This window comes from Equus caballus, chromosome 21, assembly GCF_041296265.1.
Source record: "Equus caballus isolate H_3958 breed thoroughbred chromosome 21, TB-T2T, whole genome shotgun sequence".
Classification (NCBI taxonomy): domain Eukaryota; kingdom Metazoa; phylum Chordata; class Mammalia; order Perissodactyla; family Equidae; genus Equus; species Equus caballus.
The window spans coordinates 47537851-47556567 of NC_091704.1; the positions used below are offsets into that span (position 1 = coordinate 47537851).

Here is an 18717-nt window from a genome sequence, read left to right on the forward strand (position 1 = left end):
GTGTGGTTTTATAAATAAATCTAAGAGTTTAGGAACTAGATATGGGATGTTTTCCACTCCATCTTAAAACGGCTCACTTATAATGAATTAGTGCCTAAAATAAAGGACATTCGAGATGAGTTTTAATTATAAAAGGCACGGCTGATGCACATTTCTGGGGAATGGTAAACTAAAAAATATGATTAAAACAGCAGCGTAATCCAGTGTATTAGGTTAGGCAAATGTGTAACTTAGTTTTAAAAGGTGTCGTTGACTTCTGGGGGCAGGGATGGCTCTTTTCCTCCCCAGCTTAATAGGCTAATTAGAGTCACTACAGGCAGTTTGAGTGGTGAATACACTTTAAAAAAAATTAGTTTGCTAGCGCTATTGAATTTGCAATAAGTGGAGTCAGCATCTGAAATAGTTCACTATTTCACATAATGGCATTTTATTTAGTACTCTAGAGTGTGTTAAATGGCTCCCTCGAGCATTAAAGGCATCACTCCATTTTCCAGGACCTGCGCGAAGTCTGGCTCAATTATCCTCTCCACCCGCTCCAAGTAAGTGTGACCTCCCTGTCTCCAGTGAGCTTTATAACTCTGGGTATTCGTGGTACTTGAGTTGCCTTTTTTTCCCTCCTGCTTTTATCCTTTGATTCCCTCAGCGGCATGATGACTTGAAGCTTGGGTGTCAGAACTGGAAGGCTTTGGAACAAATAGTAAAATGAACCCATGCATTGCATTTAGGTGGTCTGGCGTGGGGTGGGGAAGCACTGGGAGTCGTCTTCCCTCACAAGGCAGGAACAACTACCCGTGTGGTTGTGGTTGGGTCTCCCCTCTCCCCACAAAAGTGAGATTCAAAACGTAGTATGTTGGCTCCAGTATATCTACATGGCTGCTATTAGAGAGAAAATAATATTGAAGCAAGCCTGGGCTTATTACAAAGTAGAACAAATACTAAATTAACATTCTAAATTATAACCTAATTTGGAGCTTAGAAATTGAAGACTTTGACTCAGATTGCCTAAAACATTGTAAATTAAAATTTTAGTACAGTTGCGATGGCTTTCTGCTCAAGATTTTGGAATTTAAAAGATCTACACATGGTGACACCCTTTTCCCTGATTGGTTTAAAAATTCTTGCTATTCTTTGTTTTTATTTCTATTTTACTTTGGAGATATACATATGTGCATATATGTATACATGTAAATTCATATATACATATTTTTATATATACACATGTATATGTATATTATATATAATAAGAATAATCACTAGTTGCTGAATTCTCTCATAAGAGGCTTTACAGTAATGGCATTAATTCAGAGTACTTTAGAAATATTTTATTAATATGAAATTGCCCAAAGTTGTTGAAAATGTACATTTTAATTATACTTTTCATATTTGCTTTCCTCCAGTTGTTAAAGGCTCATTGTTATGTGGAGCCTGCCTAGTGGTATAATAATCTCCAATAGAAACTGAATCCAATTTTACTGATGCTCGTTTGCCAAAATAGCTTGGTCCCTGGAAGACATGCAGTGGTCCAGGTGCTCAAATGCAGTGGTTTTCAGAGGGCTGTCCCCAGACCTGCAGCATCTCTGTCATCTGAGAACTTATTAGCAAGGCAAATTCTCTGTCCTTACTCCAGACATACTGAATCAGAAACTCCTGGGGTAGAGCCTGGCCGTCTGCATTTCACAAGCCCTGCAAGGGTGGTGATGAATGCTGAGGTTTGAGAACCACTGCATTACCACATGTATATTCTCTACCAGCAGTTCTTCAGCTTGCCTCTTCCTTAGAGAGTTAGTATAATGCTTGGGATTTTGAACTATCTGTGCACAGTACTTGGCCTTGAAATTTGATAGGAGATTGGAAAATATTATTTGAGCCTTCTTTAAATATTAGATTTGTTTGCCATTCTAAGGGATGAGAAAGAAGCTTCCGTGTTTTATCGGCATTTCAGAAATGTCTGCCCACGGGAGAAGGAATTTTACAAAACACCAGCCTAGAATTGATAATTACTCTTGTAGCCAAAAACTGCACATGATTTTTATTTATTTCTCTTTTCCTGTAGCTGCAAGAGCCAAATACTGATCGACAACTTATTGAAACTTCTCCAGTTCTACAGAAACTTACTGAGTTTGAAGAAGCAATTGGAGTAATTTTTACTCATGTTCGACTTCTGGCAAGAGCCTTCACGCTGAGAACTGTGGGATTTAACCACCTGACCCTGTGAGTTAGAAGTGCTTGTGTAGTCCCAACGTGACCAGTTAGACAGGCAGCCCCACGCCTTGCTGTGTGCCCTTCAAAGGAATTGGGATTTCACGCAAATTTCCGAGAAAGTCACATCGTGAGATGGATGAGCAACCAGACAGTGGTGTGGACAGGGGATATGCCCCAATCCAGTATTTTTGGTCTCATTGTCAGGCATCTTATTTCTTCATAAATTATAAGAGAGTGTGAAGGAAGTAAAACCTTTTTCTGGAAAGGGGCAGACAGTAAATATTTTAGGCTTTCTAGATCATCTGATCTCTGTTGCAGTGACTTGACTCTGCCACAGTAGAATAAAAGCAGCCGTAGAAAAAATGTCAATGAATGAACATGGCTGAGTCCAGTTAAACTTTATTTACGAAAACAGGCTGTGGGCTGACTTTGCCCTCTAACCCCTGCTCTGGATGAGTGATTTGAAGATGAGCTAGTGAAATAAATAAGAAAGCAACCCAAATGTTATTTCTTTGTAGGTTGTTTTTATTCAGTTTTTGGCTTCCCTCCTACAAATCAAATATTCACAACTCTCTTTAAACTGTAAAGATTAAAGATTCTCGTCATGGATTTTTTTGGTTTCCTTAAGCTGAATTCCAGATTTGAATAATGGAGTGTATATTTCCATAAGGAGGTAACAGTTTAGGAAAGAAAATTCTTGGGCCTTTTTGCTTTGTTTGGTCTCTATAGAGATTGTCTGTGCAAGATTATCGTCTGTACTATGCTTTATTTTTCTAACTTTTGCTTCTCAGTTGCTACCAGGCATTATTTACCAGTCTTTATTTTAGCTTTTGTTTAATCCTTAGCTAGTACCCACTTTACTCTTCTTTGAAAGTCAACCTGTATTGACTCAGATCTCTTCTCAATTGAGGGGCCTTAGGGAATTGTATTCAGTTTTGGGCCTTAAAGCAAAATGAACACATTACTTTTTTAAATCATGGCTTTTTAAAAATTTGGGGTTTTTTTTGAAATCCACAGATGCTTATTGATCTCTTTACACTGCTGTTTCTTTTTTCAGAGGCCACAATCAGAGGATGGAATTCCTAGGTGACTCCATAATGCAACTGGTAGCTACAGAGTACTTATTCATTCATTTCCCGGATCATCATGAAGGACACTTAACTGTGAGTTTGTGTTAAATCGTTCCCTACAATAAGGTTGCTGTATAATAGAGAGTGAAGATTAGAAGAGCCAGATATGTATTTATGTAATTGATGACATGGTTCTTGGGGACTTGAGCATATCATGTAGTTTTGTCCATTTCATTATGCAAATTGTGTACAAAGCAATATACAATAAGAGCTCATTTTATACTCCTTCATTTAATGATTACCTACTCTGTGCAAGATGTTAAGCTAGGCTTCACTGGGGGAGCAAATATTCGTTGATGTCTAGTCTATCTGTAATGAGTATAAAAACTATTAGAAGAGATTAAAAATGTAAGTAAATAACTACAAATTCTCTCTCTCTCTTTGTGTATGTATATATGTATGTATGGTGTATGTGTGTGTGTATACACATACATTTACACTATAAAAAGTATAAGTCAGTAATTATAACTAGATACAAGGGCAAACCATGTTAAATATTATAAAGAGGAGTAGGTAAACTGCTACAATTGTGCTGTTTAGGAAAAAGTAAGATTTCTTTTAGCTGTGAAATTCCAAGAAGGTTTCATGGATATGATGATTTTGGAGCCTTTAAAGGTGGGTAGGACGTGGCCATTGGGTGTTAGTGGGAAGACACTTCTATGCAAAGACATTCCACACATTGGGACTCAAAACAAGGGCACAGTATGAAAAATCAGAAGCTTTGAAAGGCAGTAGAGACTCAGTTGGGCCAGACCACGGTGGAGTTGAAAGAGACTTATAGAGGCAAGTTTTGCTTTATGAACAAAGTGGAATGATCCTCATTCTTCTCACTTCTGTTTCATTTTATAAAACTTTATTGAGCTTTTTTATTTGCTGTGTACTGTTTTTACTCTGTGAAATTGATCAATAGTATGACTGGAATGGTGAACAAAACATATCTGGAAGCCAGTCATGATGATCTCTCAAGCCACAAGGAATGACCTTTGAGAAGTCCCTCTAGAATTGGGCATTGAGAAAGCAAATATTTTATTGGGCGAAGAAAAATGATAGTACACTATAAGATATTTTGTTAGCTCAGACTTTCTTCATTATTATTAAAGCAGATTAGTCTTTCGACTTTGCATCTCTACAGTTTTTATCTGTGTTTTGCTTTGAATAGAGTTGGATCTTATCTCTGCAACTGTGAAGCCTGGAAATGGTTTATGTGAGACACAAATATTGGAATTAGGGAGAATATGGTGATTTAGCTATGTTTAGATGTAATTTTTCAGTGGAATTTCTAAGCCCAACAAAATATGGTCCTTCCATTCACTCACTCAGTGAATATTGATTGTGTTCCTGCTATGTCCCATGTATCATTATAAGTGTTCAGAAATCAGCAGTACTCTTCAATTTTAACTTTGGTTGTAAATTAACAGTTTGATTACCACTTAAAGTTGACTGCTTTGGGATGGACTTGAAAATGTTTTCTTCTTGAATTAATGTTAAATTCTTAAGAACATATGAGCATTTACCAGAAATAAACTAATCTCTACTATCTTGCTCCATGTTAGGGAAACAGTAAATGCTCGTGCAGTATCTTCCATTGGGGAATAGACTCTGTAGCTGTCAAATGGCCGTATCTCAGACCAACTAGATACTCTGATGGCTAAACGGCTTGAAATAGAAATTCATTTTATGGCCATATAGAGGCTGCTGTTGAAAATGCGTGACTTAAATACACACATTTACCCCTGTATTCTCACAAAATTAATTGTGAATTCTAGGATTTTGTGGACGTAGGTGTTATAGATCAACAGGTTTACTGTTTCCCATCTTGGTCACTGCTTACGTGCCCACCCCACCCTCAGCATTGAATAGGTAATGAAACCAAAGCTCAGAAAAGCAGGAGTCTTGCCCAAGGTCTAGATGAAGGTAAAACCAAGACTATGTTAGAGACTTCAGTTTTGTGTTCTTTCCAAAATCATTTCAGTGCCATAACTGTAGTTTTATCCAAAATGTTCATCAACCTTGCTGTCTTAAAATTAGAGAATTTTGAATAGCTTATTAGAAAGATGTTAACAAATGACAAAATTATAATATGATGGTTTTATTAACTATATTCACTGAGAGCTTTCTTAGAAATCAATAGGACCAATAGATCTGCTGGCAAAACAAAGATTATTGGTCATCAGTTAAATACATATTTTAAAAGATATTAACTATTATCAACATTAACATGATCGCTTCCCTCCTTCCTTGAAATACCATCTTCCATTGGCTTCTGTCACCCTGCACTTTCCTGGTTTTCCTCTCACCCCTTTAGCTACTCTTTCAGCTGATGAATATTCCAGTATCCAAAAGACCACTCCTAGACTGTCTTCTCTTCTTAGGAGATCTCTCCTTAGCACACTTTTCCATGTATATCATGAGTTTCACTCTATAGGTAGATGACTTCCAAACAGATCTCTTTAGTCCCTTTTTTTTTGAGCTCCAGTCACAGCTGCATTTTCAGCATCTCCACATGTCCAAGACTGAATTTATAGTCGTCTCCTACCTGGGTCCTCTTCTAGTATTCCCTGAGTAATTGAGTGGCAACATCACCCATCCAGTGTTGCAAGTCAGAAACCTGGGAGTCATCTTTGATTCCTCCCTCTACTGCCTTTCCCTATATTCCAGATCATTCACAAGTCCTGACAATGTTTCTTCCTGAGTAACCACCTTGTCTCCATCACCCAAATCCTCTCTACCAACCTCTGTCACCTGGACCACTGCAGTAGTTTCTGCACGTCAAAATGTTACAGGGATGCCTGACTACGAGACCCAGTTAGAAGGGGTGGCATTTATTAAACTGCAAAGGATGGGACTCTTGAGGTTGTATTTATACAAAGCACTGGGCAATGCACCACACTCACTTTCCCCCTGAGATGTATGCTGCTATTTGAAAAGCTGACCTTTGCCATTCCTGTGGACTTTCTTGTACTCTCCCGTGATGGACGTGGTCTCAGGCAGAAATCCTTCAGGAGGCCCAGGTTTCAGGCCTGTTGGACAGTGTTGCACCTTCTTACACTGCTCTTCCTGTGTCAACTCTGGTCCCATCCAATCCATTTTATATGTTGGCATCCAGTGGATATTTTTCACAGCGACTCCCCTGTGACCACACTAGCCATTCCTCTTCAGTCCACTCGGTTGTTCTCTTGCTTCCCCAGCCTCTTAAAATTGGAGCGCCCCAGTTCTCAGACCTCTTCTCTGTTCTTTCAACTTGCTCTCCGTGAGTGGTCTCATGGCTTTGAAAACATCTGTCCATTACTTCCTAATTTATGTCTTTAGCCTTTACTTCTCCCCCTAACTGCAGACTCTTATATCTATGCCTCTAAAGATATACTTGAATACCTAGATACATAGATATACTGAAATTCCTAGTTGGATTTCTGTTAGGCATCTCAAACCTAACTTGTCTAAAACAAAAATGATCTTCACCCTAAAACCTGCTTTTCTGTAGGTGTTTTCCGTATCATCGAGGATCATTCCATTCTTCTAGTTGCTCAGGCTAAAAACCTTGGAGTCATCCTTTACTCTTGCCTTTCTCTCATGCTACACTTCCTAGCCGTTACCTTAAAAGTTTTCACCAGCTCCACTGTAGTCACCCTGGTCTGGACCACTGTAATCTTTCTCCTAAATTACAACCCTAGCCTTCCAACTGGTCCATCCCCGTACCCCTCAGTCTATGTTCAGCACATCTAGAGGGATCTTTTTTTTTTCCCCTTAGGAAGATTCACCCTGAGCTGACAATTTTTGCCAATCCTCCTCTTTTCTTTTTTTACTTGAGGAAGATTAGCCCTGAGCTAACATCCCTGTCAGTCTTCCTCTATTTTTGTGTACACGGGACACCTCCACAGCTTGGCTGGTGAGTGGAGCAGGTCCGTGGCTGGGATCCAAACCCACAAACCCAGGCCGCCGACGTGGAGTGTGTGGAATTTTAACCACTTGGCCATAAGTCTGGCCCTAGAGGGATCATTTTTAAAAGGAAGTCAGATTACAACCCTCTTCTCTGCAAAACCTCCAAAGATTTCCCATCTTAATGGTAAAAGACAATGTTGTTACCTACAAGACCCTGTATGACCTGCCTGCCTGCTGCTGTCTCTGACTCTTCACGTTGGCCTCTGTGTGATTCCCACAGGACACTAAGTAAGCCTTTACCTCAGGGCCTTTGCACATGCTATGGCCAAATCCCTCACCTCCTTCCAGTCTCTGTTCAAATGTCATCTTATCAGTGATGGCTTCTTTAACCCATCCTGCTTAAATAGCAGCCTCTTCCCCTTGTTCCTAGCCCCGCTCCCCGAGCCTGGGACCTCATCTCGATTTACTCCTTTCTTCTTCTCCTTAGCATATTCTATGTATTTTACTTATTTAATGTCAGTCTGCTCTCATCAGAGTGTAAACTCCATGAGGGCAAGGGTTTTCATCTGTTTTCTTCATTCCTAATTTCGTGGGCCCTTGGAGAGTTCCTGACATATGAGTGCTCAGCAAATATACTTTGAATGAGTGATCGTCACATCCCAGTCTAATGTTCCTCCGTTGTCTTTGGATAGTGACTGAAGAACAAGCAAGGCCCTGGGTGCTCTGGCCTGCCCACCTGCCCAACCTCATGTCCTATATTCTTTTCACTCTGCACCTCTACACTGGCCTGCTTTGTCTTCCTCCAAGGCCCCTCCTGCCCCCGGACTTTGTACATGCTGTTCTACCTGGAGACCATCTGCTACCTGCACTTATTCTCCTGTGCTTGGTATCGCCTACTTTGCTGTTAGGTGTCAGCTCTGGCATGACTTCTGGATGCAGGGGAAACTCCCTGGTGACCCCCCCCATCAAAATTCCGTGTTCTTTTCCTTCCTGGCACTTATTTCAGTTTGCGTATCCACTAGCCTCGTTTTTATTTATCACTGTATGCCCAGCAGCGCCTGGCGTATGATAGGCTCTCAATACGTATTTGATAAATAAATAAAAGAATGAGAGTTTTGCAGGTGGCTAAGTCGTGTACAGAGGGAAGAGGAAGTGGCACTGGAGGGAAGTGGCACGTTGTGTTATGTATAAGGATAGAGGGTGAACATTTATTTATGAATGTCTAAAGATTAAAATTAATTTAAAATCTGTGGACGATTGCTTATTGCAGTTGCATTGAGGGGGATGACAATTACACATTATTGTGATTAAAGAACACACAACTGCAGTAATTCACACTAGAAGGCATTAGTTAGCTTTGAGTCATTCCCTTCCACACTTGTTTTACAGAGAATAAGGACAGTTGAGCAAATGAAATTGTGGTTTTCAGGTTTTGAATGCTGATGGGGAAAAATATAGTGTTCTATAAGTTGGGTATTCAGAAAGCCTGCTTGGAAGGGAACGTCAGGCTTACTGAATTGTTCTAGGATGACTGACTTTGAATTGGGCTGTAGAGGGAAGAGATTCTATTTCATAGACTAAAGCTTTTGTTTTTTAGGAAAGAACCCACCCTGTAGGGTCAGGGTCAATAGCGAGAGAGTCTCAAAGAGCATTTGCTCAGACCAGAATGCCTATCTTGTCACACTTGCAAGTTTTAACACTTGCATGTGAATTTTCTCCTCTTTATTACTCTCTCTTAGCCTATGTGCTACCGAGCTCAAATGATTGCTAATGCCCCTGCCTGCTATGTGCAAGGCACCGTGCAGGCACTACCAGGATGAACTTGCAGACATTTTTGTTTGTTTTTAGAGGAATGATTTGGGATAATGAGAAATTCAGAAAGGGTTACAAATAGAAAGTTTGAGAACCAGTGATCTAGTCCCTCCCTGCGGCTTCCAGACAGCGCTAAGCATGAATCATTCAGACAACAGAATCTTAGCTAAAAGATCTCTTTGAGAGGATAGATTCCACAGCCTCCTGGTTGACAATTTCTCCGTCATTGACATAATTTGGCTCTTTATATCTGACCTGCATTCTGCCTGCTAGCATTTGTGTACCTTTTCCTTAGTTGTCATGGGGAATGGAGGCCATATGGCTACCACTCTTGGTATAATAGACCTGTGTGGCACATCACTGTCATTTTTAGTAGTATATTCTGCTTTCACCCATGCTCTTATATTAAAGTCCTCACAATAATCAATCACAGTCTACTTCTCTTACACTAGATGGCTCTCTTAGGTAGCTCGTACCCCACAGCTGTGGTTCCTCTTTAGGATTAAGAGTGAATAGAGGAGTTACAGGAATGACAATATGTTTCTTTGTTTTAAACTAATAAACCTTTTTCTTAATAAAATTTAAGTTTAAATTAATTATAAAAGGCTGCTGTGCTGAGATAATAGAAAACATCCTGGATTCTCAAAATCAGAATTTGAGATTTGTGTTATTGATGTTGGTCCCTGCCATTGCATCAGGAGCTCCGCAGCCCTTTTCTCAGCTTTACAGAGAGCCCTAACTACTGCTTTCTTCACTTTTTCTGGGAATTTCCAATTAAATTTTGTCTTTTTGGGGGGGTTAAAAAAAGTTGTTAAGGACAGCTTAGCACTTGGTAAAATGAAGAGCTGTGAGGACAGTGGGTGAACAGGTATCCAGAACATTTGCATTGAAAACAAATCCAGAGGAATTCCTAGACCTTTCTGTAAGTAACTCTTTCCCTGTAACTGAGGAGCAAGCATATCTTCCCTAATAATGAGGATGCTGTTGTGGATAACAAGAGCAGCTACGATTTCTGGTGTGTTTATTCTGTGCCAGTCATTGTACTTCGATTATATATTCATTTACTCTAATTCTCATTACAACCCTGTGAGGTAGGTCCTACTTTCTCCATTATATAGATGAAGAAACTGAGCTTCCGAGAGATTTAGTGACTTATACAAGGTCACTTTGCCAGGAAGTGGAAGGGCCCCAATTTGAACCTGGGCAGCTTGGTGTCAAATCTTTTGCTTTTTACCACTGCATCTAACATAAGGCATTGTTGGCAAAACTGTCTAGTAACTATGTCATGCTCAAGTGGGTGTTTAATGTTCGTTTTCTAGATGTCTACTAAAAAATAAGAAGCAAGTATTTCCTCTTTGTAAAAAAATAATTTATAGCATCAACATCTGTAGGCTTTCCAAACTCATACCTTGCCCCATTCAAATCTATCCACCAAAATGATCTTTCTAGAATCAAAAAATTACCTTGCCATTGCTCCCACTTGACACATTTTGGGATTCCTCCTCCCGTACAGGAAGGTACAGACTTCTTTACAACACCTGCAAGAATCTCTGCCCAGAGGTGGCCAGCCTCACCTGCATCAGCTTCCCCCCTCGGCTGTCACTTCTCCTCCAGTTTCACCTAGTAGTCATCTTGCTGTGTCATGGCCTCTTGCTTTTGCCAGAGCTGTTCCTTCTTCCTGGAAAACCCTTTCCCACTGTCTTAGTCCATTCAGGCTGCTATAACAAAATGCTACTGCCTGGGTAGCTTAGCTACAGCAGAAATGCTCACAGTTCTGGAGGATAGAAGTCCAAGATCAGGGTGCCAGTATGGTCAGGTGAGGATCCTCTTCCAAGTCACAGACTTCTCATTCCCTCATGTCGTGAAAGAGATGAGGGCTCTTTCTGGAGCCTCTGTTATAAGGCCACTAGTCTCCTTTATGAGTATTCCACTGTCATGACCTCATCACCTCCCAAAGGCCCCACCTCCCAGCACCATCAGTTAGAGTTCAGGATTTCAACATATGAACTTGGGGGACATAAACATTCAGACCATAGCACCCACCCTTCTTCCACTGGCTGCCTCATTCTTTTTCAGTTCTGACTCTACGTTCATCAAAATCCACCTACATGAATTTTTAATTTTTTAATTTTTAATTTTTTTGGTGAGGAAGATTAGCCCTGAGCTAACATCCACCACCAATCCTCCTCTTTTTTGCTGAGGAAGATTGGCCCTGAGCTAACATCTGTGCCCTTCTTCCTCTATTTTATATGTGAGATGCCTACCATAGCATGGCTTGATGAATGGTGTGTAGGTCCGTACCCGGGATCTGAACCAGGGAACCCAGCGCTGCCGAAGCGGAGCGCACAAGCTTAACTGCTATGCCACCAGGCTGGCCCCTGAAGTTTTCTTTTAATGCAATGTATGAGTTATGTCCTCAGAAATTCTAATTACTTGGTTCTTGGAAGAGGCTTAGACACCAGTATCTCAGAAGCACCTTATGATTCTGATATTCCATCCAGGTCACCGACCCTCTGAAATGTCTTTACTCAGAGGTCAGCTTCTCCAGGAGGCCCTTTTGGAAAGCTAGGATGGAGAGGAGCACCTGCTCGCACCGTGGCCTCTGTGCTGTCACTGCAGCTACCGCAGTGTGTGGTGATGGCCAGTGTGTGTGTTTGCGGCTGCCTTTGGAGATTAGCAGCTTACAGAGGGCAGCAATGGGATATTGATCATCTCAGGATCTAGGGCTCCCAGCACAGGACCTGGCATAGAATTGGCCTCCACCCCTGTTGCATTGAGCTGCCATACCTTCAGGGGGGTTTCTGCCTTGTGATCCCCTGTTGATCCCACACGTTGGCAAACAGCATGATTCATTCTGAAGCAGAGTTCAGCAAAGGCCAAGGATAGAAACTGTCATTTAAAGAATTGCCATTTGGACTTTCTTGTTTAGGTAAAGAGCAAGGTCTTAACTCTTTTCAACTAATCTTCTAAATTTAAACTGACTCTAAAAATATGGATGATTTATAGCTTCCTTCCCCCCCACTGATTTTTGGTGCAGGCTCTGAGTTTTTGGCAAGAACTTTTAAAGATCTTACTTTCTGCTGGCCACCCTGCTGCTTTTAAGACCAGTCAGGGCATATCTTAAATAAAGCTAGAAGCATTTATGTTTCCTTCCTCCCTATTTTCCTCCTTCCCTGTGAGGCAGCATTACTGCACAACATTGAATGAGGAGCCCTGACTGGAAGGCAGCAGCTGGGCCCAGGAACCAGTGATGTATCATAGTTTGTGTGGGCTCATGTGTGCCTCAGGCTTGTTGGTTCTGAGGCATGAAAACTCCATATTTGCAGCCTAAATTAGAGTTTTTTCCTCTCACCAAAAGCGTGTATTGAGAGAGAACCAAACTTTCTCAGCATAGCCATATTCCCAAAATAGCCCCCCTATTTCCCCATGGCCTCTACTTTGAGAACCACCCCCTCATTAGAAATCCAAACCAAAAAGATAACTTCCTTCCAGCTCAATTACTCTGTAATTCCAAGATTCCCTGCTGATGGACTCCCTATTGGTTGGATCTTCTATTAACGTTATAGGCCTGTTTAATTTTGAGTTTCTCCACGGATATTAATTTTAATGAAATGCTTACTATATTCAAGAAAAGATAGAGTTGGAGGAAATAGGAGGAGGAAGGGAGCAGACAGACAAGCAGAGACAAAGAATAGTAGGTCTGTAACTCAACAGCAAGCATGGCTTATGAAGATCAAGTTGTATTTCTGCTTCATGAATCATTGTCAGACAAATTAAGAACATATTGTTTCTTATTTATCTGTTGTCAAGGATGCAATCTCAGGCATTGAGAATAAATCTTGATTTTCATAAGCTCAGTTGACACTATGGAGCCACAGAGCATAAAACTTGCATCTAATAAACAAAGTGCGATGTGGAACGGCTTGGGGTGTAATACCAGCACAACTTACAACTGCTTCCTGCTCCTGGGCCCTGATGGCAGAGATAGTCCTTAGCAGGAAGGATTTTTAATAGACCAAGAATTTGTTATACAGTAGTCCCCTCTTATCCATGTGAGATGTGTTCCAGGATTCCCAGTGGTTGCCTGAAACTGTGGACAGTACTGAACCCTATATATACTATGTTTTTTCCTAACATACATACCTATGATATAATTTAATTTATAAAATAGGCCCAGTAAGAGATTGACAATAACTAATAATAAAATAGAACAATTATAAAATATACTATAACAAAAGTTACCATAGATCTTAGCAACCTCGGCATACAGTTATTTTTCTTATCGAGAACTTTTACCTTTTCACTTAAGAGAAGCACTTTACAGCTTCTCTTTGGCATATCCAAATTGCCAGCTTTGGTCCTCTTGCACTTGAGGGACATTATTAAGTAAAACACAGGCACTGTGATACTGTGACAGTGAGCTGATAACCCAGACGGCTACTAAGTGACTAACAGGTGGGTGGCATATACAGCATGGATGCACGCTAGACAGAGGGATGATTCACACCCTGGGCAGGGATGGGGCGGGATGGCCCGAGACGGCTCGAGATTCATCATGCTAGTCAGAATGATGCACAATTTAAAACTTAGGAATTGTTTATTTCTGGAATTTTACATTTAATATTTTCTGACCACAGTTGACCAGGGGTAACTGAAACAGTGGAAAGTGAAACCGTGGATAAGGGGGGGACTATTGTATCTGCTATAAGAAACTTTCTAGTTTTAGGTGCCTTTTTCCCCCAAATCTTAGAGACTGGGGATAATTACTTTCAGTTTTTGTTTGGTGAGTTCCCATCTTTGTGTCTACCCTCAGCCTCCCTCCCCACCTTTCCCCTAGTGAGTGGACTTTGAAAAAGTATAACTCAGGATACGTAGTATAAATCTTTAGAATAATAATAAAAGTAAAAATGTTAATAAATAATTTAAATATTTTATATAATACCAAAATATCACTTCCTGAAGTCCTATAATATCAGAATTAGCGTGAATGCCATGAAACTTGAAGCTTATTTTAGACTTTTAAAAAATGCTCTTTTAAAACTCATATACAGTGACAGAAAGCAGGTTGAGTTTGCCTGGTGCGAGGTGGATTGGATCGATTGCAGAGGTGCACAGAGAACTTTTTTGGGGTGATGGAAATGTAGAAGGTTGTGAAAACTCATCTAACTATACTTAAAATGGGTGCATTTTATTGTATGTAAATTATACTTCAATAAAGTTAATTTTTAAAAATTTTAATGCTCCTTCATTTTTAGTATCATTAAACTTAATGGAAGCCATGACCTTTAATCATGGTACAGCATGCCCCCAACACTGCTCGCTGCTACTAAACAGCTAAATGAACTATTTAAATGTCAGGTCAGATCCAGGAGCAGAGTAAGTTATTAAGGAAGCTAGAAGCATATGGAGTTTGGAGTTTGTCACTGCTGCCTGGTGATAGTGGTTGAGGACTTAAGCCATCACTTATGTTGGTCTCCCTGTCAGTGAGATGGTCTCAGACTGGTTAGGCCCAACACAGGAGCAAGAGACCAAAAATGAAATGGTTTCTAAACATATCTCAATTCCTTTTGGCCAGTTGTTGCGAAGCTCTTTGGTGAATAACAGAACTCAAGCCAAGGTAGCGGAGGAGCTGGGCATGCAGGAATACGCCATCACCAACGACAAGACCAAGAGGCCCGTGGCCCTGAGGACCAAGACCTTGGCAGACCTTTTGGAATGTGAGTGCTACGAAGTGTAGCTTTTCTCTTAACCTGCAGATTCAAAGTTTAAATCAAATGAACCAACATTTATCCTTCTTCTTACTATTATCTTCTGACTACAGAAACCTCTGTTCTATTTTTAGTTTTATTTATGCTTTCCTCCAAAGATTGTTTGAAGGAGAATAATTTGGAATTAAGACATGTGAATAAGGAATTTTATGGTCAATCCGTGTTCAGTGGTGTCGTACCCCCACCCACCCTGTGTCAGTACCACTCCATCCTAACACTCAGCCATCACGTCCCTCTGTGTGAAACAGTAACAAAACATGAATATTGGTAATAGTGAATCGTAGCACTTTTTTGCCACTCAGCATCCTTTATATAGGGGCATAGAAGAAAGAAGGATAATTTATTCACTAATTACTAAAACTATTATCCATTGTTTTGAATGAGCTCAAAGCTCTATGGACAAATATCATCTTCTGCAGTTTCTGATACGGTCTTGTAGCATTATAAATAATCCTATTATAGCTAACTAAAGGATTATATATGTAATTTTATTGTTTCTGATACTACTTCAAAATAAGTGGGCCATTCACTGGGCCTTGGAACTTGATTTTAATGCTATAGTTTTGTTGGGGTTTTTTTTTGCTGAGGAAGATTCACTGTGAGCTAGCATCTGTTGCCAGTCTTCCTCTATTTTGTATGTAGGTTGCCACTTCAGCATGGCTGACAAGTGGTGTAGGTCCACGCCTGGGATCTAAACCTGTGAACTTGGGCCACCAAAGTGGAGTGTGCTGAACTTAATCATTATGCCACAAGGCCAGCGCCATGTTATGGTATTTTTGACCATTGGAATTATGTACAAATGTTAAAGTCTACCATGTAAAACCAGCTCATTTACAAAGTGCAAAGGCAACCTGACTAGGGAACTTAAAGGACTACTTTTTCAATTAAGGAAAAGAAATTTAAAGATTAAAATTACAAAAAAATTAAGTTGACTGGTCGATCTCACTGCCATTTTTTTGTTTTTAGCTCAATGAAAGCTATTTTTATTCCTACTTTAAATTCACCATTTGTTTACTTGGTTAAGATACCTTTTAATGAAGTCACCTTTGGGATCACCATTTATTAATGCACAGTTGGATATATTGTTATATTGTCATGAAGCCCAGTATTAAATTTTTCTCTATTTGGGCAGATTGAATCTATAAATTGTCCCATTTCTGTTTATGTATGTAACACAGCCCCTCGTTAAGTGGGTGATCTCAAGATTGGTGTTGAGAATGGCCGGTGCCAAGGATGTGCTCATTCTGATGTCATATCTGATCTTGAAGCTTTATTTTGATTTATTTGACGTTATAGCATGGTTGGGTTCCCGGATATTGTTCTTTCTCTGTGATATAACAGCATTTTGTGTATCATTTTAACTAACTGTTCACTTAGTCCTTAGTTAACCATAACTTGGTCTTTGTACTCTATGATTTTGTGTCTTAATCACACATGTAAATTGCCGCTTCTAATATTAGTGATAAAGAGTAGATTTTCTTGGAAGAAAGATGAAATGGTAACGCTAAAAAAATAAAGAGGACTTGGAAGTTGAAAACCTTATTAAGATGTTTCTTTAAAGTCTTGATCTCTTTCTGGTAAATGACAGCACATTGTGGTTTATTTTTAAATGTTCTTTTTCAGCATTTATTGCAGCGCTGTACATTGATAAGGATTTGGAATATGTTCATACTTTCATGAATGTTTGTTTCTTTCCACGATTAAAAGTAAGCCTATATAAAATTTAAATTGGTTGTATGCTTTATGCTTGGTGATTCCAGAACACATTACTAAATACTTTTTTGCGACCTGCTGCAGGAGTTCATTTTGAATCAGGACTGGAATGACCCCAAATCCCAGCTTCAGCAGTGTTGCTTGACACTCAGGACAGAAGGAAAAGAGCCAGACATTCCTCTGTACAAGTAAGTCCTCGCTGCCCGCAGGCCGTCGGATCCCGTGAGCTTTGAGTTGATGCTCCATGAGCCTGGAGGGAAAACTAATCCCTGTGGGGTGATGATGACAAGGGCCTTGGATTGAGAGGTCTTAATTCTGCCTCTGGGCCCAACACTGAAGCTCTTTGGGCCTTGAAGTATATTAGCTCTAAGTAAGCGAGTCACACTCGATTATCATGCTTCCTCCCAGCTCTAAGATGCCCTGTGAACTACTAGGAAGACATACGGGTAGATCAAGATAAAAAAAATTTGAATTAAATAGTTTATATACATTTTTATATTAGTCTTCTTATTTCTTGTCACCTCTGCTGGGCTGTGCATCCAGATTAGAAGACCACGTATGCTTATTTGTAACACTGTTTGGAAGTCTCTCCACTCCTCTTTGAAGCCCTGTTGGCCTCTGTCCCTGCGGCCTGACGGATGAGCTCACTGGCTCTCAGGCGGTCACCGTGAGAAGCAGGGCAGTTCTTCACTGCTGCTGTGTCATTCAAATAGTTGGATCTTTTCTTCTCAGAATGTGTATCTGAAGCTGCCATGTACTTTGGAATGTCTTTAGTGACAAATCTTTATCCTTTGAGTAGTAGCCAAAAGTCATTTAAAAGGAACACAGGTCGTGACACACATAACCCCAGTTCTGATGAAATAGAGTAATTATCTTCAGACATGCGTACATGTTGATTCAGAAGGTAAATTTCACAGAGGAAGTACAAAGGGAATATTATCAGAATAGCTGGGTGCCTCCCAAGGTATTGTCTGGATATGTGTTTTTAAGGATGTTTAAAAATCTAGTTTCAGGGGCTGGCCCCATGACCGAGTGGTTAAGTTCACACGCTCTGCTTCGGCAGCCCAGGGTTTCACTGGTTTGGATCCTGGGTGCGGACATGGCTCCGCTCATCAAGCTATGCTGAGGTGGCATCCCACGTGCCACAACTAGAAGGACCCACAACTAAAAAGAATATAGAACTATCTACTGGGGGGCTTTGTGGAGAAAAAGGAAAAATAAAAAACCTTTAAAAAAACTAGTTTCAATCCTGATTTACCCCTCGTCTGTGTGCACACTTCATTGCAAGCACACACATTTGTGTGAGTGTCCATGTGGAATAAAAGCCCCCCTCCTGTGGACTTTCTCAAACTTCAAAATCCTTAAGGAAATACACCCGAGTGGCAGCCAGGAATTTTAAATCCTTTTTAATGTTTTTATTTAATAGTCACAACACGTTATAGGCTTTTTTGCTACAAGAAAAACCGAGGCCAAGAGAAGGTTGAGTCACCCCGTAGCAAGCCGCTGTAAATTGTCCCAAGAAGCTGTCACTTGCTAAACAATGTTTCCTTTATTTATCGGTTAAAAAAACCCCAAATGTTTAGAAATAGCACTTTAATATGTGCCTAATAAGCATAATGAATATCCAAACTGGATTACATGAAAGGCTCAAAGTATTTCCTCATCAAAGTGATAATTAAGGTTCAATAAAGAAAGCGAGGAGGATAAACTTCTCATGGGGCAGGCATGATTACTATAATAAGTGCTACCTCAAGGAAGCCATCCGTGCAATTTCATGCCCCAGAGTTTATAAACACAAAGGAAATGACTGCTCCCTTCTCATAAATCCCCCAAATGAAAGCACACGAGGAGCTTGTTCTTTTTTATCAAGATGATGGGGTGGTTTTACATAGTTTTTTCAAGATTACTGTGTTCATTCCATTATCTTGTTGGCTACTTTTAATTTCCCTTTTCCATGAAGTTATCAGTTTTACCACGTTTGAAATCTGCACCATGTCCTTAAAACCCAGAGTACCTGGAGCTTTGTTTTTTGGCAGTTGTGCTGTGTACTTGGCATTGTAGCGTGCCTCTGAAATGATCTCAGATGTTTCAGAAATTAAATATGTTTTCTGATCTTTTAGATAAGATACCAGACATTAGAAAGAGTCCATAAAGGGTGTGAAACCATTGAGATGTATTACCCAAATATGTATTACTTTTAGCTGTGATTACCA

The 18717-nt window shown here is 40.1% G+C and overlaps 1 protein-coding gene across 31 annotated transcripts in view; it reads left to right on the forward strand.

Moving 5' to 3' along the window:
• The window catches only part of DROSHA (drosha ribonuclease III), a 119921-nt gene that overhangs the window by 95758 nt on the left and 5446 nt on the right, over positions 1–18717 (forward strand). For all 31 annotated transcript variants that reach the window (XM_023625807.2, XM_070246398.1, XM_070246401.1 and 28 more), the window contains 6 exons: positions 495–539; positions 2054–2211; positions 3260–3365; positions 14599–14740; positions 16415–16497; positions 16589–16692. In XM_023625807.2, the coding sequence (XP_023481575.1) occupies positions 495–539; positions 2054–2211; positions 3260–3365; positions 14599–14740; positions 16415–16497; positions 16589–16692 (638 nt within the window). The remainder of the gene's footprint in view (positions 1–494; positions 540–2053; positions 2212–3259; positions 3366–14598; positions 14741–16414; positions 16498–16588; positions 16693–18717) is intronic.